Source organism: Lissotriton vulgaris, chromosome 10 (genome assembly GCF_964263255.1).
Source record: "Lissotriton vulgaris chromosome 10, aLisVul1.2, whole genome shotgun sequence".
NCBI lineage: Eukaryota > Metazoa > Chordata > Amphibia > Caudata > Salamandridae > Lissotriton > Lissotriton vulgaris.
In genome coordinates, this window is record NC_141698.1 from 395,682,032 (window position 1) to 395,707,708 (window position 25,677).

General features: G+C 42.6%; 1 protein-coding gene across 30 annotated transcripts in view; it reads right to left on the reverse strand.

Annotated features, from left to right (window-relative positions):
* Positions 1-25,677, reverse strand: part of RBFOX1 (RNA binding fox-1 homolog 1) — an 845,440-nt gene that overhangs the window by 182,937 nt on the left and 636,826 nt on the right. For all 30 annotated transcript variants that reach the window (XR_015300686.1, XR_015300685.1, XM_086941201.1 and 27 more), the window contains exon 9: positions 9,655-9,787. Coding sequence is in view for 28 of the 30 variants with exons in the window: in XM_086941201.1 (XP_086797327.1) it covers positions 9,655-9,787 (133 nt within the window). In the remaining 2 variants the exon portion in view is untranslated. The remainder of the gene's footprint in view (positions 1-9,654; positions 9,788-25,677) is intronic.

A 25,677-nucleotide genomic window follows, 5' to 3' on the forward strand; every position in this document is an offset into this window, starting at 1 on the left:
GAATAGCAGGGATCAGGCTAACTAAGTCAAAAACCAGCAAAACGCCAGGAAAAAAGTTGGGTAACCATATAGTCAGATTCCACCTTCCTACAACGTACCTTTAGCATATAACAGAAATGTGAGTTGAAAGAGGAGAGAAATTGTCACTGGTTAATGTATGGAATTTCTGACATCTTGGATTCAAATTGAACACAAGAGCTTTCATATGTCCTTAATGGAAACATCACAGTCCTTTAATAGCCCCTTTCTTCTCCCTCAAATACATTCAAGATGCATGGCCAAATGAAGTGAGGCAACTTACCCTGCCATGGAGTGGTGTGGCTCACTGATTAGAGGCGGCAGACCCGGGAGCAGAGGACGGCCTGGGACCAGGGTTCGATTCCCGACATGGCAGGGTCATGGACCAGGGTCAGCGGACTCGATAATTCTCACCTCGGTGCCTACTCTAACCAGGGATCACACTCGGCAACTCTGGGCATTAGCTTGCCTCATCTCCACAACGGCCCCCCACATACGCCGGGGATGCCTGGTTTCACCTTGGAGATACCCAGTAGGGACCATCTCACAAGGAAAGCCAGGACGGGTTCCCCAGCGGTCTATTGCGCAGAGATACTCCTTCGGGAGTCGATTCTAGTGCGTTAGAAACCCGCAAATTAAATTAAATTAAAATGGAGTACTTTCACCTCATATTCCTTTAAGTTGGCAGTTGGACAAGCATACAAAAATCTACCTGTTTTGAGGTAACATAGGTCCGATTGTGTATTAAATGAAAAGTATACTTTATAATCTGTATATATCTCTTGTCAATTTTGCAACAATTGCTGCTCAACTACACTGCAACAAACCAGCTGCTGAAATACATTTAAAACGTAAATAAATTAAAAAAATCACCAAACCTTTCCAGTCTGATTGAGTTGTGGGGAAAACTACTGCAATATTTGAATGAAAGAATATTCATTGGATTAAAGACTTGACTCTCATTCAAATCCCAATCTTTGGTATAATTCCTTACTTTTCACTAATTCAGTCACACTGGTAAGCCTTAAGTTTAACCTTAAAAGGTTAACCTGGTTTCCAGATAAAGTTGTGTGTCGTCTGCATAGAGGTGGAAGGGGATGTTAGAGTTCCTGAGAAGTGTGGTGAGGGGTTCCATGTAGATGTTGAAAAGTTGGGGAGAGAGTACTGACCTTTGAGGAACTTCTCTGTTGACGGGAAGGGGGTCAGACTCAGACTTATTGATTTTTATTCTTTGCATGCAGTTGAGAAGAATGGAGGCAAACCAGTTTAGTACCGTCAATTCAATGCCCGCTCTTTCAGGTTAACCTTATGGAAGCGCAACTCAAAATCCTGCTTTGTGGCCTGAAGGAAACCCTATCCTCCCATTTCTAACAGAGATGAAAACCCCCAAATCAAAGAATGGCTCAAAGCCATTGATGCCCTCAATAGTGCCTTTGCGCCAAAGGACTCGGTGAAATCCCTAGGTATTACCCTTGACCCCAAACTGGACATGAAAAAATACATCTCAAAAGCCGCCAAAAGTGCATTCCTAAATCTGAAACTACTATACAAATTAAAACCCTTCCTCCCCCCGAAAGATCTTAAAGAAGCCACCCAGGCACTGGTGCTCTCCAGAATTGATTACGGAATCGCAGCCCTGACCGGGACAGCAAAATCCCACCTAGGTCCCCTAACCACCACCCTCAATGCCGCAGCAAGAGTGGTCCCAGGAACTAAGAAATTCAAACACATTTCTCTGGCACTCAAGGAATTGAAGTGGCTCCCCATTTACCAATGAGCCAGCTTCCGTACAGCCTGTCTCACGCACAAAGCCCTACACAATGGTAAACCGGAATACCTGGCCGCCAAACTCAAAAGGGCTGGCCAGTCCAGGAACCTCAGAAGCTCCAACACGCTTCTACTCATTCCACTGAAATCACGGAAACTCAAAACCACAAACAAATCCTTTGCAGGAAATGCACCTAAGATCTGGAACTCCATCACCCCCACATCAGAACGACCACCTCCTTCCCAAAATTCAAGATCCTTCTTCAAAGCCCTCTTCCTTGAGCGCTCGTGACTGCAACGTGAATTCCACAATTGACTCTAGGAAAGACAACTAACTCCTCCACCTGATACCCCTCAGCCTGAAGATCTGTATTGTAACTTTGTTTTTGAATGCTCTTAAGTTGATAATCTGCATATGTTTGTCTTTGCCAAAAATTGCTCATAACTGTACCTGCTGTGAAGCGCTCTGATACCCTTGGGTCCAGCTAGCGCTATACAAAACTTCTAAATAAATAACAAAATAAATTAATTAATTAATAAATCTTAATAGGGAAAAGGCTGTTGGTAATGTTTTAATCTTTTCTTGCCTGTGGTAATTCTTTTTCCATTATTGTTTTGTTTTGTGCTGCAGAATTTATACAGTGCTTCATACCCATGATGGGGTTTTGATACGTTATATGTCATTCAAATTATAAAAGGATAATCTGAAGCATGCACAATAATTTGGAATGCAAAAACTAAAATGCATTGCACATAAAATATCTCACTATATATCCTTTCAGGGTCATTATTCACAAAATCATATTAACCAATGTTATGGATTAACATACCTTGCACAGTGTTAGGAATTAGGTTTCTGATTGGCTAGGTTATGCACCTAAGCCAGGCAGAATCCACCACTCTAGTCAGGGTAAGGGAGTTACAAACCCAAAATAACCCCTGCTCACCCCCGTAGTAGCCTGGCAGAACAGTCAGGCTTATCCCAGAGGCAATATGCAAAGCATCTTCGCAACACACACACACCAGTGACACACAAAATACACCAAAAAAGTAACTAATACATTACTGGAATTCTAATGAGACTGTGAAACACAGTGAAAGTTTGTTCATTGAAACAGCTTTGAAAAAATCCAGGCTGTGCTGTTTATGAATAATGATGTTCTTGGATGGGATCTTGAATTAAATAAAAATGTATGTACCGTTTGTGTTTGGACTGGATTTAACTACAGAGAAGTTGAAACTTAACAAGGACAAAAACCAACAAATGCAAATTGGACTGTGTGTGCTTAGGTGCCATTTTTGTATTTTGACTTTGGTGTAAGTTAGACTTTTGGTCTAACTTTACCTTTGTGAATTAGACTATTTATGTCTGTAAGATGGACGTTTGTAGGTAAATCTCTTGACAATCGGATCCTGTAGGGTACCTTGATCTGCCTATTTCCCTCAAAATGGCAGTGAATGCAAAGATTCGATGCCAATGTTAAGAGACATATGAAAGTGCCATGACACTAAATGTATTTGTTTTTCTGTTTAATTTCTAAAACATGCATCAGAGAAACAAAAGTATAAATGGGTGGTACAAGAAACGATTGCAGGAGTTTAGCATTGAAAGTGATAGCCCTTACTAACCACTAGTGCTTACCATAAAATAAAACAAATTAAATCTAATGAGAGAAGAATAAACAATTGATGCTGATCACAAGAAGAATGCTTAAACAGATCATGAATTCTGATACCCTGCTATCTTTAATAATGTTGTAATTATATTTTTGTAAAAACAAAACGTTTCACAAACATGTAAAAGGTTGGAGTTTAGTTTTTTATTTTGTCCATTGTGTTCCCAACATGAGACAACAATGGTATAAATGAATGGAGCTTCTGTGAATTTAAATGAGTTCTCCTTGCAATGTACAAGTATGGTCAGCATTGTCCTGAAAAGTATAAATATAATTCATCTTTTGTGTGCATGAGTATGATAATTTGCCACTGAAAGAAAGGAAATCACAGACAGTGTAGTGTGCAAACAATTCCACAAAAAGTCATATAAACGACAATATCTGCTGTAATAATGGAAGCACTTTGCAAAATGCATAAATAAATGTTACCAATGTTTTCCTTTGCCAACTGTTTTCAATTTTGCTAACAAATATATCTGTTGGCCCCTTTTGACTTTCAGTGAATATTGACAAATAATTATGTCCATCGTTGCATGTTTAAAGGGAAAAAAGTGGATTGTGTTGTGATTCTGGTCCTGGTCCTGATTCCGAGCAGTGCAAAATAGTGAGTAATGTTTAATGTTTATAGCAGTCATTAACCCCTTCCCTGCTCGGCACATTCCCCTGCTGTGCTGGGGGGAGGGGTGGCGCGCGCAGCGCTCCCATGCTCATGACAAGCTCAGCTCGTCATGAGCTACAGTGCTCCTGTGCGCATGACGAGCTGAGCTCGTCACAGCCGCACCCGTTTCTTTAGCACGCTCAACACAGCAGGGGAATTAGCCCAGCGTGCGAGCGTTCTAAAGGCCATGACGAGCTCAGCTCGTCATGAGCATCAAGGGGTTAAATACCTCTTATTCCTAGCTTCTTAAATCAAAAGGAAGAATATTGCATCAAAATCCTCAGGACTTTTTGTTTGGGCGCCAAAAAACTGCGCAAAAAAGGAAAATAGGGGTGTGTCAGGGGCAGGGTGAAATCATTATTACACAACTCAGAATAATGTTCCTCGGCAAATTCCTGTTTGCACAGGATCAACTCACTATAATTCATGACCAATGCCTCTGGGTCACATCAGTCTATGCAGTCTTAATGTATTTTGGGCCAGATTTATTTCGGTTTTACATCAACCTTGCAAGGGGGCGCAAGGGCGACGCTAAAGCTAAATAGGATTTATCAAGCTACGCAAGACCACTTGGCATGGCCCTGTATGGTTTCATAAATCTAGAGTAACTGAAGGCAGTGCAACTCACTGCCTTGCGTTACTATGCAGCAGGGAGGAGTTCCATGGGCAGAGCTTGGTGTTCTCACGAATATACCTATTGATTTTGGCACATACCCATATTTACCATTAGAGGTGGCCCTGGGAATGCTTCAAAATGCTACGTCTCGCTAGGTGAGGCATAACATGGAGAAATATATTTATTTCTCCTCTCATGATTAACCCCTTCGATGCTCATGACGAGCTCAGCTCGTCATGAGGTACACCTCTCATACACGCATGACGAGCTGAGCTCGTCATGGACAATGGGAATCGATGATGGTCAGCGCACAGGGTAAATCTGCACCGCACTGATGGTGTTAATGGGTACTGAAAAGCTAGTTAATTCAATGGGCCTCCTTAACTTGATTCTTTGCATGCTATTTGTGTTGACCCACTAATACATGCAGGTACCTCCTATAATATGCCTCTCAGAATTGCTTTTATGAAAGGAGGTGTCTACATACAGTACAAGCACCTTTGCACCAAGACGCAAGGGTGCCCCCATGGGCAGTAGACAGCCAAAAGTGTGCCAGCGCTAAGAATGGACAGGAATATGCCATACAACAGTAAATATGGCACATTTCTGCTCTTTTCTTTCACACGGCGCAGCAAGTGGCTTGTTGCACTTTGCTGCATGAAATAATGATAGATCTGCCCCTTTGTATTTATTCCGCTAATTTAGTTCTCTGTTGTGTATCTAGAACAGTTTTACGTTTTGAAGGGAAAATGTAAAAACATAATCAAAATAAAATGAAGTGATTCAAGGATAGCGCAAATAAGACTTATACTATTCACAAAGGAACACCCCCATGCCTTTTAGACAATACCGGAGCACACTTCTTTCATATTATTACTCACTATCCTAGAAACACAACATCTAACATTTACATATTTTAAAAAAAATACAAAATGACATCCACATGAATGGAAGTTTGTATTTTAACCCAAGCAAAACTTTTGGGCAGCTCAAAAAGCCATACAGTATATGAGCATACTATCTCACCTCTTCTAGGAGATATTATAAATACTGGATATTGTGTAATTACTTGAAAAACATTAGACAATAAAAGAAAAAAATATGGAGATTACTCTGAATTACACTTATTATTCTGTCAGAAATATACAATTTAAATACATATATATTCTTGCAGTAAATGAATAAGAATAGAATGACAACTGGATTTTTCTCTCAGGAAGGACAGCAAGCACTGCTGTATAGCAAGCTACACAGATCTAAGAATCCAGCATAGCTTCGAGGCAATCAGAGCTATATTTTAACCCTACAATAAATGTATTTGATTGCATATTATCTTAACCTGTTAGCAGGTAAGTGCAATATATCTGAGGTGAAAAAGGAAATGTCACACTAGGGATAACAACAAATATCTAGTCCTGCCTGATGGCTACCATTTTTGTTAAGTAAAAAGCCACTTCAAAAATTGGAAAGAAAATGGAAAAATATGTCTCAAAGAAAAATGTTAAGATTCTTTTAACTGGGTCAGGATATCAATGCCTACATTTGCCTGTATTTGCTTTTTTAGATAACATTCAAATCCTGCCCAGAGAGTTATTTTCCCTGTTTAATTCTGTGTTCTTCACTGCGTGCTAGAATGGGAAAAGAGGGTTGTTTTTATTGCTTCCACATCTTGAGTTGCACACCATGGGTCTACCAATGAGAACATTTATTGTCTTTTTACTTTCAAGTTACATGTTGAGGGCTTCCTTTTTGTTAGACTGCACGTGTGGTTGTATTTGCTTTAAGGAGGTAGGAATATGTGCTTAAGGCAGAGGGTTCATTCACTGCTTATCTTAAGCCTGCTCAGAACTCCTGGCTTGCAAATCATCCATGAAGTGCCTATGCGAGGAGACTGTGCTCTGGTTCTGTTTAAATATCTATGTTTCTAACTAAAAAGCATAACAAACATGACATAAGGTATATATACAACTGTATATATAAAATATATATGCAAATGTGTAAAAAGAAGTATATGTTACCATTTTTGAGGAATGGGAGGGGTACCTTGAGTCAATGAAGTTCTATCTATCTATCTATCTATCTATCTATCTATCTATCTATCTATCTATCTATCTGTCTGTCTGTCTGTCTGTCTGGCTTTCTGGTTTCTGTCTCTGTATCTATCTATATATCTATCTATCTATCTATCTATCTGTCTATCTATCTATCTATCTATCTATCTATCTATCTATCTGTCTGTCTGTCTGTCTGTCTGTCTGGCTGTCTGGCTGGCTTTCTGGTTTCTGTCTCTGTATCTATCTATCTATCTATCTATCTATCTATCTATCTATCTATCTATCTATCTATCTATCTATCTATCTATCTATCTATCTATCTATCGATCTATCTATCTTCACTGGAAAAAACAAAGGTTACATTGACATTATAGTCACGTGAAAATCTCAGTTTAAGCTCAAGAAACCAACTCGCAACATGCAATTGCAATGCACAGTCATTTCAGTTGTCGAAAGTGATGTTATCAATGTTGTCATAGAACTGGTAGTGAGTGTTTTGATATGTTAGGTCATAAGTAGTGCATGGAGAGGGTGTGAGTTACAGTTTCTTGAGTTTACTATACCTGTGGAATTTTAGGGTTTAATTTTGATTTAAGATATAATGTTTAAACTGAGATTTTCACCTAACTATAAGGTCACTTTAACAATTTTTTAGCTAATTACTAACTGAATGTAAAGGAATTGTTAACCTACATAACTGACATTACTTTAGCCTTTGTTTTTAGTGAATTTCCAGCTTTTCGCAAATTGGAGTAAAAACGTTATTGCCCTACGTAACAATGCCAACCTCCATCTACCTATGACCATGCCCTTTGCCCAACACCCTGTGGGCAGGCAACTGATTGACATTCACATCAGGGGTTTAACCACTGATCTGAAGTCAGGCCCTGTGCACAACACCCCGTGGCTGACCAACCCTTTGCTGCACACAGCCTTCAGCGGTAAGCCAGCACCCCACTTTTTGTTTTCCTAACACCGCAGGGCTCTATGGGAGTTCCCACCCCCACAAGCCCCAGGTGGTCATGGTGCCCCTAACCTGCCTCCTTGTATTCTTTTTTTATTTTTAGGACAAAGGGACTGAGTCACCAGTGTCCTGTAATGGCAGCCACATTATTTCTGGAAATATTGCGAACAGCTCTTTATGTTGCCGGAGTTGAGGGAGCTCTTAAGTTCTGAGGAAATGATGAGGCCAATGGGAAAGATCTCATTCTAGGCCTATCAGGTAGCCCTATAATTTGAAGTTGTGCACAAGAGGGACTCTCACGAGAGTCCACAAACCCAACCATCCAGATATATGTAAGTATTGGTCTTCATGTCGCAAAAATGTCTGAACTGATTTACACCATATCACAAAAAGCACACTTTCTGGGTAAAGATATAGCTTTCTGACAAATTTGGTGTTTCAATCAGCCATTTGAGCAGTAGCACTATTCACAGATCACAATACTTATATATATATATTTATTTGTTAAATCTAATAATAGCAGAAATGAAATGGAGTTGTATCTGCCTCAGTACCAAAGCATTCAAGTAGAGGAAGTGCATAATTGTGTGACAATGTGAGAAGACAAATACAAAATCATCACAACAAGGTGCTCATATCAAGGCATGTATTTAGGACAAATTGGGATTTTTGTAAACTATCCTTAGTTTTGGTGCACCTTTCATAATATATGAGACAAAATATCCCCTGCCATACCTTATATGAATATTGCAAGTTATCAAGGAGTTTCATAACCATATAGAGGAATGTGGTCCTCTAGTGTCATTTGACATCCAGAAACAAAATAATTTTACAGAACAAATATACTGATTGGCCTCAAGTAAGTCTATTAATGCTTGCTAAATTGCATTTTCTTTTTAAAGGAATTCCGGAAAATATGTGTAACATGTCACTTCATGAGCAAGATGACCCTCCTCTTCCTGTTACTAGATGGCTTCTGCAAGTGTTTTCACAATTTGGGAAAAGGACACCCAAAAAGTGTTTTCAAGTTAACAATTCGAATATCATTCTAATTGTTTCAGATCTAGTTTATTAATCACATCAAATTACTTTCACTTTAGTTAACAATGTCAATGTAATGACATTATTGTGGGAAAATGCCTATTGAAGTAGTGCATTTAAGCTTCATTATACTCAGTGTCTCTCATATATATCACTTTATTGAGGGAATGGGCTCCAAACGAGAACAAACAACTTGTGACTTGTGTTGTATTGAATTACAAAGAAGCTTTAATAGCGACACTACTTATATATTGACACTTTTCATAGCTTTTACTTTGAATTAATCAAGTTGCAATGTGAATGTTTTTCAATAATGTGTGTCGTAATTTAGCAGTGAAAACACTTTGAAGTGGGAGGTTTCTTGATACGTTCAGCATGATACACCTAGACAGTGTAAAGGACAGCCAGCTTAACATATCGCTTAATGTTATTTTCCTTGCAAAGCACTGAGTCAAGTTTTCGACTGTAAGTTGAATTTATTAATCCAAATCATGTTCATATTTTAATACAGGACAGCTTCATCCAACCTCCTTAATGACCAGATGCTTGAAGTCATTGGCAATATATCTTTAACAATTACAGAATCTCAAGCTCTGTGAGACTAGGTATTTGTGGGAATTTACATAACGTTATGTGACACACACTGTGCTAAAAGGCATCAACGAGTAACAGCACAAATTGCAGTCATTTTTCACTATTCTAGTCAATGTGCACAACTGCAGGTACTGTGGTTAGTAGCATGCTGAGTTGCATTTAGTGGGGAGACGTGGCTAGCATGCAGCACACTCACAGGTCTAGCTTGAGAGGTAAGGTGTATAATCATGGTTGAAATGAAAACAAATATTGACAGATACACTCACCCGCCATAGGCTGGGATTGGAGGAGGAGGTGCTGCAGCACGAAACGTGTTGTAAACGGTGCGACCTCTACCTCTGAGGTGTGCCCCTCGATAGGCAGCAGCGGCGGTGGCAGCAGGGTAGGGAAAACCTGGTACTACAATAAACACAAAGCAAGAGAACACAGTTGTGAAACCTTCACCCTTTACAATTTATACAAAACACCTATGTTAGTTTGTGTTGGCAATATCAGTGATGTTTAAAAATCAAAGATCTAAGTCTTCTTGGATATTTTTTATTTTATTTAGTTGTTGGTCTAAGGGAATAATTTCCCCAAATAAATGAATGAAAAAGAACACACATTGATTGTAAACTGCACACAACATCAAAATATTAATGTTAAAATGGTCCTCATAAGCTTGTCACATAGGCCCAGAGAGTGCTCCAGAGGGTGGTTTCCTTTTCACTGCGCAAACTAAAATCCAACAAACTGCTATTTTAATTTCTGAGGTGAAATAAACAGCACCTGTTAGATCTGGGGGTCTCTAGTTGGCAGAGGTAGGTACCAATGTCCAAATGGGGACCCTTGCTTCTAGTCAGGGTAAGAAGGATATACTCTTTAGATAACCCCTGCCCACCCCCTTGGTAGCTTGGCACGAGCAGTCAGGCTTATTAGAGGCAATGTGTAAAGTATTTGTACCAACACTCACAGTAACACAGTGAAAACACCACAAACTGACTACACAACAGTTTAGAAAAATAAAGGTATTTATTCTAAACTACACAAGACCAAAATGACAGATATCTAACATACACAGTTCAAGAATATGGTTTAAAAAGAGTTCTTAAGGTTGCGTTAAAATAATCCTCAGTTGCGTCTCGTTGTAGCCAACAGTACCTTTAGATGCGACAAAAGTTCCAAGTGAAAGCTGCAGCGTTGAAAAGGAAGCAATGTGTCACTCCTGAGACCCTGGGGAGGCGATGCGGCAACCCTGCGGGACGCAGTGGGCGTGTTGCGATGACTCCGGTCCGTATGGAGAGGGATGCGATACCTTGTGTGGATACGGGTCCACAGTTTTCGGTGGCAGCGGGGCGCAAAAGGTACAATGCGACGATCATCGGAACAGCAACGATCTCAGGTGTGGCGGCGATGCGCGGCACAGCGTTGATCTTCTCCTCTTGCGGCCCCTCAATGTGATGGCTCTGCAACGCCTCTCGCAGCGACATGATGGGGTCCACAAGCAGGTGGTGCGACGATCTCACCCAGTGGCGACAGGCTCTGTGATGATGTTCGCAGCAATGGTACTTTTCCCGCACCGGAGCTATGCGTTCCGCAAGCGAAGGATGCGTCGGTTCTTGCAGCGGCAACAGGCGCTGCGAAGATCTCGATCTTCGCAAGCCAGTGATGCGTGAAACTTTGCAGAAACTCTTTTGTATCTTGATTTCCAGCTTCCCAAGCACAGGTACAACTTCCAGAGGCACCACAACTGGCCCAAGCACTCTGGGAAGGACAGAACTCTCTCAGTAGAGTTCAGGGGAGCTGGGGGTGAAGTCCTTTTGTTCCTGGGACTTCTTAACAGGGAGCCAGCTCTTCTCAAGCCCTTAGAGATTCCTTCAAGCAAGGGGACACAGCACAAAGCAAAGTCCTTTCCTTCTCCTTGGCAGCAAAGCAGCTGCAGGTCAGTCCACAAGCACACAACAGGACAGTCTTCCTTCTTCAGTCTTCCAGCTTTCTTCTTGGCAGAGGTTCCTTCTTGATTCCAGAATGATCTAGTTTTCTGTAGTCTGGGACCCTATACTTAAACCCCTTAAAGTCTTTGTTCCCTTCGTGCAGGAGGGCTCTGAGCCCGGTCTGAACCAGTTCTGGGTGTTCCTTGAGCACTGTGTTTTCCTGGCCTCTCCTTTCCTTTCAAAGAGAGGGGCAGGGTCGTCAGCCGCCCAGCAGGAGGTGGAGCCAGCATTGTGGAAGGCAGGTACAGCCCTATTCAGGCCCAGGTGCTACCCCCTCCCACCACTCTAGATGTAGATGGAGCTATTCAGCCCAGGGATGGCCCACTCAGCCTCTGGGAGCCACCCAGCCCCTACCACTCACAAACCAGACAGTCAATTCACAAACAGGCCAAGGCACACAGAAAGGTCAGACAAGAGAACAGCAACTTTCTAAAAGTGCTGTTCTCAAACACAGGATTAAAAAAAACCCTTTCCTAAAAGATGTGTTATTAAATTCTGAGTTCAGGGATACTAGACGTTTATGCCCTATCTTGCTCCTATGGGAAGATATGCAGATAGCCACTGTAGCCAGCATTCCCCATGATAGCCTATGGGCAAGATAGCCTTACAATAGTGAAAAACGAAAATGGTTGTAATTCACTACCAGAGCATGTCACCTGCACAAGTACATGCTCTACCTTTCACATACACTGCGCCCTGCCCAAGAGGGTACCTTGGGCCTTCCATAGAGGTGACCAATGTGTACAGAAAGGAAAGGGTTAGGCCTGGTCAATAGGGACACTGGCCAGGTTGACATGGCAGTTCACAGACTGCACACAGGCACTGCAGTGGCAGGCCCGAGACACCATTTTAGGGCTACTCATGTGAGTGGCAAAATCAGTGCTGCAAGCCCACTAGTAGCATTTTGTGTCACCAGCCCTGGCACACTTTACTAGGGACTTCTTGGTGATACAAATATGCCAATCATGGATAACCAATTACAATAACAATATACTCAGGGAGCACTTGCACTTTGACACTGATCAGCAGTGGCAAAGTGCCCAAAGCATCTAAACCAGCAAAAATGAAATCCAGCACAGCATCAAAAATACAGGAGGTAGAGGCAAAAAGACAGGGGAAACCATGCCAAAGATGCCAGGTCTAACAGCACCTACTACAAGTTTCCCCTCGTAAAGGAGAAAAACCTGTGGGTTTTAGTGATTACCTCACCAAATTGGCACGTCCCATTGTTTTCCCACCTTTTTCACCTGTTATATGTAGGTTGGTTTGCCCTGACCAAATGTAACGTGGTAAAACTCTAGGGGTGTGTACATTATAGCACCTGGTAGAAATTGGGTAGTGTTAGCTCACCAGCGCAGGGTTCGCAAAACAACAAACATTTTAAGTCAAGGTCTATAGACACTGAAATGAGAGCCCCTTAGAGCATCATCATCATGCTCTGTTGGTTAACAATAATATGATTATCTAAAAGTATTAATGGCCGGATAATTACAAAATCACAATTCTTTCTCAGCAATGCCCACGTCACACAAAGAGGTGTTCAAGGCAACTGTATCTAAAAATGTCTGTATTTGTTCACAATGTCCAAATGAATTCAAAAGTGATCACGTTCACAAGAGGATTTACGGAAAGGTCACCTTCTCAGTGTGATGACATCTTGGTTGATATAGTACATCTGTCTCCTTCAATGAATTTCAAATGCAGGTATTCAATAGCAGAGTGCTATTTAACGCCTCCTTTGAAAAAGTGACCTGAATTCTGCATCATCTCATTATTTTTGTTGGGAACAATTGATAAGCCAAGAATTCAGGTGATAAGCACAAGAGTATGGATGGTGGAATGTTGCAAAGTAGCAGTGTAAGGTTTCAAATTAAGACACTCTTTTTTTGTGTTTATTGAGAGGATGCCCAGAAGTGAGACAGACGTTCTGTGCATGGCTTCTATTGGAGGCCATTAGAGTGAATATCTGATTTGAAACCTTTGTATTCACTGTTCTTATATCACAAGATTGAATACATGTGAATTGTTTTTTCAATTTTATGTCACAGGGAAGCACTTATAACCCATTTGTACTGTTTGTTCTTCCGGACTTCCAAAGACCTTAGCACGGTGGTGGTATGGAAACGATTGTCCACCATCATGACAGTCTTATTTGGCCTCTTTCACATCCAAGATACAGGAATGTGGGTGGTACTTTGGAGGTGGCAACAGTCATCTACTTTGTGAGCCCCAGTTCTATTCATACTCTGTCTGAGAGAGGATTCTAGTATACAGTAGATGATGGTGGCATATCATCTGCTTTCTGCTCTCAGATTGTGAAGTTCAAGGATTTGGAGTATGAAAGGAAAAGAAGGTACAGCTGGTGCTGGGGGAGTGTCAGGCTATTATGCATCAAAATATTTTTCATTTGGCCGGAGAGTAACACCAAGATCCACGGTCACCAGGGCACCAGGGCACAAGGTATTTAATGTTTTAATGTTTGAGAAGTGGAAAGTTAAACTGAGAGAGCTGTGGGTTTCAGGGCCTATATTATACATTGTGACCTGGGGTCGCAATGGGCGTGTCTGCCCACTTTGTGCCCTCAGGGTCACAATGGTACTACAGAAGGGGCCGCAGATGCTTGTGCATCCTCTTCGGAAATACAGATAGCAAGTGCGCACATTTTTTACCAGCGCTATCTTGAGAAGGTGTTCCTTCATTTGCATGGGGGTGGCCTAATACAAATTAGGGAATAACTTTGCTTCTGACCCCATGTTGCATTGATGATGTCTGGCTCACTGAAAGTATGCCACAAACAACTGGTGCACTTTAAGTGCTCCCTCTAAAGCCAGTCCTCTGGGGTGGTAAAAAAAAGGGGTCCTATAGACCCTGTGACAGGTCCCTGCAGGCGGTGCAGTCACTCACTAATCTCACTATATCTCTAATCCCGCTTAAAAGTGAAAATGGTTTGCCTCCTGCACAGTGAAACATGGAGCAGCTTTTAAGCAGTTGCTCCATATTTCTCCATATTTCACTTGAATGCGCGGCCGCCAGGGGCAGTGCATTCATTCTAATATGGAACACTTTCCTTGTTTTCATCCGACACACATTTTGAAAGGTGTGCAGTGGAGCAAACAAGGAGAGTGCGCCCTATCTATAATACGGCTCCAGGTACTTTTTAAAAATTGGATGTGGGAGGGGGGCGAGGGAGGTGACATCAAGTTGTCCATGAGTTCTTTACCACTGAAGATGGATTTGGGAAGCAAAACATAACAAGAAATTGTTGATGGGTAGATGTTCATAACAGCGGGGTTTCACTTTGGAGTGCTATGTGGCATTAGAGACAACTCAAGCTGTGCTCGTCTTTTTGATGCTATAACAATTTGGTGGAAAAAACGCCAGCTATTGGCAATTTCTGATCTTAACAAAAGGTCATACACAGGTGGCTGTGGTGCGGTGATAAAGAATTGCTGAATAATGTGGAGAATATCTTATCAAAATAAGAAACCCTGGGCATCCAGAATTTGAAACTTGGTGTAGGTACTTGTTCTGGGATTTCTTCCGAAGAAATCCATTCTAAACACAATTCAGCATTGATGAGACTTCGGCTTTTCTACAGTAGACAATATGAACTAGATAAACAGCTGTATTAACCAAAGTGGCTCAGGTTGGTCAATTCCAACGTCATCTCTAATGATTAATCAACAAGTACAATTGAGTTGATGAGCTTTCTGTGTGTGTAAAGTGGAAACGTGGTAGGATTTTCCTTTATTTACATACAATAATTTCATCATTACAGGATCTCAACACCCAGACATTGGCCGTTCATGTGCTTACATATGAGAATGTTTGCTATACAACTTTATGCTCGAAGGGGATAGCGGGGTCAGACCTGAACTACTCAACTGGTGTTCCAAAAAGACTGGCAACTTTTTCAACTGATGTATCTTGATTTAGGTGAATATATTTAAGAAAATTCCAGATGTGCTGTGTTATCCTTGAAAGTTTCTGTGCCGCCATTAACTACACACTCACAGAAACAAGACAACGGGGGCCATGCTTTCCCCAGAATGTAGACCTGCTCTGTTTGAAAGCCAAGCATCTTCAGTTATAGTAATTTTGTTTAAGTTTTATGGTCAAATGGGACTGGATCATTACATTACATAGGAAAAACTGACACAGGGGATGTGATGCGGAAAGTAAATAGTAGCTTCCGGATTCCCGCTTGCCGTTGCATTTCACGTGCTTTACAGATTCAGTAGGGATGATTTATATATTGATACATTCTATGAGTTACACTAAAATAGAAGTGAAAGGATGAGGATTTAAGTGTCAATACATTGATTGGCATCAGAGATAATTCAGGACAATTGGAATTATGAGGCATGGGAGTAACAAATTATATGGCAAGGTTGCTAAATTATGAATCGAGGAAAGGCAAATTATATAGTGTAATTCAGCACATTTGCGGAAGTATTATATCAGTTTTTCTTATTTGTACAAAGATAACGCTGTTTGAGTAGACGTCGCACCTGATTAGTATTATTCTAACACCTAAATACAGCATTCAGCAAAGAAGAACAGTATGGGGTCTAAAACTGAGCAATCAAAGCATGCTGCAGCATTTTAGTAACGTCTGATCTGGTTGAGTAAAAAACAATTTATATTTAAATCTGCAAATTTTGGAAGTGCAGCAAATTCATAACTATGCAGAAATCGATGTGGCCACAGGATAGCATAGTTCCAGTGTCCCTGCTTAAATGACTACTATTAGTTCAATGCATGTGCTTATCCTTCTATTTACATAGACCCTTACTGGAGGGTGAAGGACAGATAATATATAGGGGGATGAGGGGGTAAGGATATTCGACCTGAAATATTGGTAGTAGAACTATTCAAAATTAGTGGTTAATCGTATGTAGAAGCTTTTTCTGATTCTGTCATTTTGAGATTATTTACAAATATCCAGACTATTGACTAAGCAACCGCAGTATTATATTAGTTTCCCTAGACACCGTTCTTTTAAATACGCTTTAGGAGAAGGCCACAACCCATATGTTTTCTATATTCCGGGCCTCCCTCTGAAGCTAAAATGTTGAATCATTGCTTGCTGTCTCAGTGGAGCAGTTACAGTTTTCACTTCAAACAGGGCTATCATTTCACATTATGTTCTTTAAAGTGGAAATGTGATGCACTTTGATTTGAAAAACAGGTGAGACCTTTCTGAAGTTTGCCTATCAGGTCACAGCTGGATTGGTAGATGTCACTGTTGTCGGTCTGTGTGGTAATGCTGCTTTTCGTTTTGGCTGGGAGGACCATGGTGCACCGAGAGAAAGTGCTTCACTGCCTATGATAAACAGCCCAAACTATAATATCAGGGCCCAAAAACGATGTGTGTTACTAGGGCCTACTGATTAATTTAGTCCCTGGAATAGCAGAAAAAGATTGATCCTCTTCCAACTAAATGGTTAGATGCAGAGCTGCTAGAAATCGAGGTCTCTCTTTGGCAGTGGTTTGCAACCTGTCCAAGTAAGGACCCTCACCCTAGGAAGGATAAGGGGATTACACACCCAAGATAAACCCTGCTCCCCCCTTGGTAGTTTTGCGCAAGCAGTCAGGCTTATCTTAGAGGCAATGTGTAAAGCATTTGTACATACATACATACATACTAACGCAGTGAAAAAACTACAAAAAGACACCACATCTGTTTAGGAAAACAGCCAATATTGACCAGAAGAAACAAAATGATCCTAAATGACAAAAATCCAACCTATACAAGTAACAAAATCACTTTTCAAAGATAAAATAAGTTCACATGCATTTCTACAAGCACAAAGTACCTGGGGTGCATCAAAATCAAAGACGAAAACAGATGCAGGGGAAGTGAGATGAGGCACCCGAAAGCAAATCGATGCTTTGGTTCCTTACTCTCAGTCGGAGGTGGTTTGTTGGTTCCTTACTGCCAAGGGAGCTAATGTGTTGGTTCCTTACTGCAGCACAGGAGACGTGATGCAGCGGTTCCTTACTGTCAGGGGAGGTGATACACAAGCTCCATGCTGTGATGAGAGGGGATGCATCCATCTCTGGACATGTGTCCTTAGTGGCTTACTGCTGGGCCACATCGATGATATACTTGCTGCTCAGGGATGATGCATTGAAAATCCAGACACGCTGTGCTGATGCGGCAGAGCAGGCTCTGTATTGATTTCACAGCAGCAAAGCAGGGGATGCGTGCATTCTTCAGCCACACAGCAGGGCCCTCTTCGGAGTCAGTGCAGATGCCAAGGATGTCGGTGACACGGTGGTCAAGACTTCGGTTGCAGTGATCTTCCAGCCATACGTCAGGTGCTGAGATCAATGCATAGATTTTCTTCTCAAATTACCAGGTTCTACTTCCAAGTGGCCAGGAACTGGATTTGGCATTACTTGGCAAGTCAAGGCTCTCAGTAGCAGAGCCCAAGCACTGATAGGCAAAGTATTTGATGGCCCTGAGACTTCTTAACAGGAACCAAGCATTCACAAGTCCTTAGAGAACCTTGGGAAGCAGGATGTAGAAAGCAAAGTCCAGTCCTTTCACTCCCAGAACAGAAGCAGCAGGCTAGCACACCAAAGCAACAAGCAGAGTGTTAGTCTCTCCTACCACATCCAGCTCTTCCTGATAGAAGGTCACCTTAATACAAAAGTGTTCCGAAGTTATGGTGTCACAGCTCCATATATTATACCAGTTTCTTCCTTTGAAGTATGCAAACTTCGAAGGAAAGCTGTCAATCAATCAATCAATCAATCAATCAATCAGAGTACTTGTAAAGCGCGCTACTTACCCGTGAGGGTCTCAAGGTGCTGAGGGGAGGGGGTGCTGCTACTGCTCGAAGAGCCAGGTCTTGAGGAGTCTTCTGAAGGCGAGTATATCTTGAGTCTGCCGTAGGTGGGTAGGGAGGATGTTCCAGGTCTTGGCGGTGAGGTAGGAGAAGGATCTGCCGCTGGAGGTTGTTAGTTGGATGCGGGGTACAGCGGCGAGGGTGAGGCTGGCGGAGCAGAGCTGGCGGGTGGGGGTGTAGAAGCTGAGTCTGCTGTTCAGGTAGGCTGGTCCGGCGTTGTGGAGTGCTTTGTGTGTGTGGGTGAGGAGCTTGAAGGTGATCTTCTTGTCGACGGGGAGCCAGTGTAGGCCTCTCAGGTGGGGGGTGATGTGGCTGTGGCGGGGGACGTTGACGATCAGTCGGGTGGAGGCGTTTTGGATGCGTTGTAGTCGTCGTAGGTGCGGGTCTGAGGATGAGTACCTCTGTCTTGTCCGAGTTCAGCTTCAGATGACTGTTCCTCATCCAGTCGGCGACTGCCTTCATTCCCTCGTGGAGGTTGGTTTTGGCGGTGTGCGGGTCCTTGGTGAGGGAGAGGATGAGCTGGTTGTTGTAAGCGTAGAAGATGATATTGAGGTCTTGTTGGCGGGCCATGTAGACGTTGAACAGCATCTGGCTGAAGGATGAGCCCTGGGGGATGCCGCAGATGATGTCGGTGGCCTCGGATCGGAAGGGCAGGAAGTGGAAGCTCTGGGTTCTGCCGGAGAGGAAGGACGTCGTCCAGTCAAGGGCCTTCTCTTGGATTCCGGCTTCTAGGAGACTTGTCTTTAGGGTGCGATGGCAGACCGTGTCGAAGGAGGCTGACAGGTCCTGGAGGATGAGGGCTGATGTTTTGCCGTTGTCTAGTTGGCACCTGATGTGGCGACGATGAGGGCTGTCTCGGTGCTGTGGTTTTGTCTGAACCCATTCTGGGACGGGTCCAATATGTTGTTGTCTTCCAGGTGGCGGGCCAGTTGATGTTGACGATTTTCTTGATGACCTTCGCCGGGAACGGGAGCAGGGAGATGGGCCGGAAGTTCTTGAGGTCCTTGGGGTCCGCCTTGGGTTCATAAGGAGAGCGTTGATTTCGGCATGTTTCTAGCTTTCCGGGAATGTCACTGTTTCGAAGGAGATGTTGAAGACCTTCTGTAGTTGGGGTGCGATGGCAGTGTCTGCTTTGTTGAATAGGTAGTGTGGGCAGGGGTCTGACGGAGATCCTGAGTGGATGGAGTTCATGACCTTGTGTGTCTCATCGTCGTTGACGTTGGACCAGGAGGTTAGGCAGTTGGCGCTGGTGGTGTTCACAGGGGGGGTGGGGTCTAGCGTAGTCGGGGTTGTCATGGTGTTGAACCTGTCATGGTTGTCAGCGATCTTGTGGTGGAAGAAGATGGGCAGTAAGTTGCACAGTTCTTGTGAGGGCGGTATGTCGTTGGCGCTGGTGTTGGAGAGTTCCTTTACGATACTGAAAAGCTCTTTGCTGTTGTGTGCGTTGTTATCCAGGCTTTGAAGGAGGATCTCTTGACTAATCTGATGAGGTGGTGATGTCTGCGGGTGGCGTCCTTGTGGGCTGCGTGGTTGTCCGGAGTGCGTTCATGGAGCCATATCTTCTCCAGTTTCCGGCATGCATGTTTGGAGGTCTGAAGCTCATCGGTAAACCAGGTGGCTCTCTTGCTGGCGTGGTTGTTGGAGGGTTTCTTGAGTGGGGCCAGGGTGTTGGCACAGTCATCGATCCACTGTCTGAGGTTGCGGGCTGCGGTGTCTGGGTTGGTGGGGTCGGTGGGTGGGTTTTAGGCAAAGGTGGTGATCAGCTGGTCTTCGGTGACTTTGCTCCAGCAGCGTCGAGGTAGCTGTTGGGTGCGGTGGTGCGTGGTTGGTTTATTGTAGGTGAAATGAATGCAGCGGTGGTTGGTCCAGTGGAGTTCTTGGTGTGGTAGAAGGTGACGTGGGTGCCTGTGGAGAAGACGGGGTCCAGCGTGTGGCCAGCGGCGTGGGTGGGTGGGTGCGGTGACGAGTTGTCTGAGGCCGAGGTTGGCGAGGTTGGCGATCAGGGTGGCAGGGTTGGTGTTGTTGTTGTTCTCGAGGTGGAAATTCAGGTCCCCGAGGAGGATGTAGTCCGTGGAGGAGAGTGAGTGGCTGCTGGAGAGGTCGGCGATGGAGTCGCTGAATTAAGCTTGGGGTCTGGGGGGTCTGTAGATGAGTGTTCCTCTGAGGGTGGTGTTGGGGTAGATGTGGATCCAGAAGTGCAGGTGTTCGGCGGTGTTGAGGGTGTCGTCTGCATGGGTGGCGACCTTGAGGGTTGACTTGTGGATGATGGCTATTCCTCCTCCGATACCATTGGTGCGATCCCTGTGGGTGATCTTGTAGCCGTCCAGGAGGGCTATGGCGATGTCGGGCTCCGAGGAGTCGTTCCACCAGGTCTCGGTCAGGAAGGCCACGTCTGGGGCGGAGATCCCAGAGCTCGACGGCGTGTTTGCGTGCGGAGCGGGTGTTGAGGAGTATGTACTAGAGGTGGTTGGGTCCAGTTCTTGGAGGTTTGGTGGCTCTGTCGCAGGTGAAGCTGCAGGTGTGGCAGGAGAAAGGTCCGTGAGTCCGTTTCGGGGCGACTTGAAAGCAGGTGTGGTTTCGGCCGGCGTTGAGTGCGTAGAGGGTGCTGGCACTGTAGCGGAGTCTGGTGTTGTGGTGCTCGCGGAGTCCAGGGGTTCTGGCGCTGGGCACGGTCCAGGCGCGGACGGGCGCAAACGGGCTTGCCTTTGGCAAGCCTTTGGCGCTCCAGTGGCACGCCCGCTGCGCGCATCTGCTGCGCGGCCTCCATAAGAGGGGGATAGGGAGGGAGGAGCAGCTGGGAGGTGGGAGCGGGGTGGCCAATGGGGAGCAAGGGGGCGGGCCACAGTGACGCAGTGGCGGGAAGGAGCGGAAAGCGGTGGGAAAACAGGCAGGCGGCAGGGAGCAGGTACGAGGCATCTGGCGGCCTTGTGGTGGCGTGGGTAGCGACCTGCCTGCAAGCAGGGTCAGAGCTCATTGTGCCTTTCCATGATCTAGCTCCAAACACACTACAGGGAGGTGAAGACGGATTTGTGTGAGGACAGGCACAGCCCTATCCAGGTGTAAGTGACAACTCCTCCCACTTTTCCAGATCAGGAAGACTCATGAGCCTGGTGATGGGCCTTCAGGATATGCAGAGCACACCTCTGGTCCCTTTGTCTGACTGTCTAGAGTGAATGCACAAGCAGCCCAACTGTTACCCTCCCTCAGATTTGGATTGCACAGGCAGCTAGTGGCACAGAATGATAAAGGAAGAAAATGCCGTCTTTCTAAAAGTGGCATTTTCACACTTGCAATTCAAAATACAACTTCACTAAAAGTTGTATTTTTAAATTCTATGTTCAGGGACCCAAACTCCAAATCTCTAGCTCTTTCCAATTGGAAGTTACACTTGTAGGAGGTTACAAGGCAGCTCCAATGATAACCTGTTGGAGAGATAGTCCTTCCAATAGTGAAAAATTAAATTAGCAGTATTTCACTATCAGGACATGTAAAACACACCAGTACATGTCCTACCTTTTAAATACTCTGCTGCACCATCAGGCTACCTTCCGTCTACTTAGAGGTGATTTACATGCAAGTGGTGGCACTTGCCAGGTCAACATGGCAGTACAAAAACTGCACACACAGACACTACAGAAGCAGATCTGAGACAGGTATGCAGACCTGCTCATGTGGGGGACACAATCAGTGGGCAAGACCCACTAGTAGCATTTGAATTACAGGATCTGGGCACACTCAGTGCACTTAACTAGGGACTTATCAGTAAATAAAATATTCCAGTCTTGGATGAACCAATCACCAATACAATTTACAAAGGGAGCACTTGCACTTCATCACTGGACAGCAGTGGTAAAGAGCCCAGAGTCCTAAAACCAGCAAAAACTATCTGCAGCACACAGTCAACAACTGAAGGCAGAAGCAAAAAGGCAGAGTAAAAATACACCAAAGAAGCCTCCTGAGATAAAGACCCTGTTAAAGACCTTTCTAGGTCTCACATTTGTTAAAGGGTACATGAAAAAAGGAGCACCCAAAAGAAAGAAAATAAAGGAAGCAGCAAAATCGTATGCATTGGATAACAGATGGTTGTATGACGTTACAACGCATGCTTTTACCCCGCATGCCATAGCAATGCATTTTTTTACCCCGACACGCTATCGGGGTTGCGCTGGATGTTGGAATAGTATAGTACAATTTACTATTCCAACTCCAGTCTGTGCAACAGTAGGGAAGGTGTTGATGTTGAATCTAACACCTTCTACCCTCTACAGCGAGCCATTTTTGTTGCATGAAGGGTAAAAACATGTGTTGTAACGAACGCTGTGTAACGGTTGTTTCCCATAACAGAGTATTAGAAAGCTGTTTACTTCCTGAAGAAGTCCCTCTGCTCAACGATAAACCTGAAAACCAGAAAATATTTGCAGCACATTTTCTTTTGTCTTCATGGTCATCTTTCCACCTTTTTTTGTACCCTATGTTTGGTTGCTCTAGGACTTTGAGAATTGTACCACTGCTAAACGAATGTCTGACATAATATTGACGTAAAAAATATCAACATTAAAAATATCAGAGGCGGAATATCGATGTCAAGAATATCGAAGTCCTATCTACATTAAGTACAAAATTATCGGGAAATGAATATCGGTGTCAAAAATATTGTTGTTAACAATATTGTTTTTTTTAAAAAAAATGTTTACAAATAATGTAAAATTAAATAAATAAAACAAATAATTAAAATAAACAGTTAAAAATATGTTCAAAATGATAATACATATAATGTAAAAAAGTAAACATATATATAAATTATACACTTCATTACCTAAAACAGTAAATATTGGACAGCGTAGGGGTAACAATTACTATTCCAACTCCAGAGAGTGCAACAGTAGGGAAAGTGTTGGATAGCGTAGGGGTAAAAATTACTATTCCAACTCCAGAGAGTGCAACAGTAGGGAAAGTGTTGGATTGCGTAGGGGTAAAAAATACTATTCTAACTCCAGAGAGTGCAACAGTAGGGAAAGTGTTGGATAGCCTAGGGGCTAAAATTACTATTCCAACTCCAGAGGGTGCAACAGTAAGGAAAGTGTTGGATTGCATAGGGGAGCAAATTACTATTGCAACTTCAGAGGGTGTAAAAGTAGGGAAAATGTAGCGTAGGGGTTAAAATTACTTACTAATTATTAAAATATATATATTTTTATAACATTTTAATTATTAAATTAAATTAATTAATTAACAATACCAATAAATAATTACTTAAAAATAATTATCAATTAATAATTATTTAACAATTAAATTGATGATAAATACAATTAAATACAAATGCATCACCAACTAATAATGAAATAAAAAAAACTGTAATTATTAAAAACATTTAGCAATTATTAATTAACAATAAAGTATTTATAAATGCCAATAAATTATATTTATTCAAATGTAATTACCAATTAATAATTAATGAACAATAAATTAATTTCCCCCCAAAATATTAAATATTAGAATGGTATTACCAAGTAATAAATAATTAACACTAAATTAACTATCAATACTCAACCTTAAAAAAGAATTACTTAATTACAATTAAATTACTTCCCATCCCATTGCCCTATAACCTCACAACACACGTCAATAATAAATTAACTTAATAAAATTACCAATTAATTAAATATTAAAAATTAATTACAATATTAATAGAAATTAATTCCCAATTAATTATTTAACATAAAATTAATCAATACCAATAAATAAAAATTAAATAATTACCTAATTCCAATTAAATTACTTCCCACCCTATTCCCCTATAAACCCACAACTCGCTACAGAACTAAAGCACAAAATGTATTTAAAAATGTTTACTAATTTGTAAAACATTTTTAATTAATTTACTATAATTATATTACTTCCCACCCTATTCCCCTATAAACCCACAACTCGCTACGGTACTAAAACACATAATTTACTAAAAAAAATGATTACTAACTTCTAAAAATATAATACATATATTCTAAAACTAGTACAATAATTAACACAAAGTTATAAAAACAAACATATAAAATACATAATAAAATACATAACACTAATATTAACATCAATATTTTTGCTAACAATATTACTAACTTCGATATTAACAAAAACTATATTTCTTACTTCCGGTCGATATTCTGGTTGTCAATATTCTTGATTTTGATATTCTGTCCCTACAATATTTCCAACTCCTATTCTCATAGGTCGAAATAAAAAACTCAATATTTAGACGTTTACCGCGGTAAACACCAGTAAAGTGCCTGTGCTTCCCTTTTAAAGCATGTGCTGCACATTAGAACTCCCTATTTCACTTATTATCTTTCTAATAAGTCCACTAGACATGGTGACTAAATGTGAAAGTAAATGTCATATGTAGGCTGCGGCCTATATTTGCACCACCAATATTTGGCAAAAACATATTTCTGCCAGAAGCACCACTTGCCATGCAGAAAAATGCCGTTTTTATATATTCATCTCACTCTTTTCATTCCTTTTATGCCCACAGAGCAAGATGATAATATATTAAAACAGGGCACACAACATATTGTGAATACATTGCTCTCAGTGAAATAAAAACTAAAATGTATTTCATGATATAGGCCTTGCTTTATTTTTCTCTAATAAGCATAAGTGGAATTAAAATCTTTATTTTCAACCTCCACTTAGGAAAGAGTTCGAAAAGTGCTTCACATGTATTTTCGGCTTAGGGGCCGATTCCGATCACACTCGGAAGGTCCCCTAACGCAATCCAAACGTAAAAAGTACAAGCCATACTCGTGTTCTCCGCCCGACTCGTACAGCTGTACGAGCGAGCAAGTACGATGCCAGAAACGCAAAATCGCCGACTGAACCGTTTCTGGGTCCGAACCGCTCCGTACACCTGTTCCGGTAGGAAACCATGCCGTGCAAAGGAGGCAAATTCCGACCGAGCAAGTACGATGCACGGGTCGGACAGCCGGATCGAGCTGAAGTTTACGGCTTGCAAAATGTCCGGGAAGCTGCCTTTGGGGGTCCGCTTCAGACCCCCACTCACCTGCAGCCTTATGACTCAGACACAGGGGAGACCCAAGGGTCTCCACAACACAGGCATGTACAGTGCGGATGGCACTGACCCATACCCACTGTAGGGGGCACCCTTGTGCGAGACGTACCCATTCAGTCAATGGGAGCCTATGTACGCATTGTATGAACGACTCTCATTGACTTCTACGGGAGTCCGACCGAACCGAGTCCGGCAGCATGCGGCCCCATCGTACTCGCTCAGTCAGACTGCAGGAGACCGGCTCGGTCGGAAAACACTCCGGATCCGGCTCGGTCAGAGAGCTTTCCGACGCAGATCGGAATCGGCCCCTTAGTGTATAAAAGTTGACCTAAAGGTTAAATCAGATTTTTAATAACTTAAGCAGGAAAAAAACTTTGTAAAAAAATTATTGTTTAC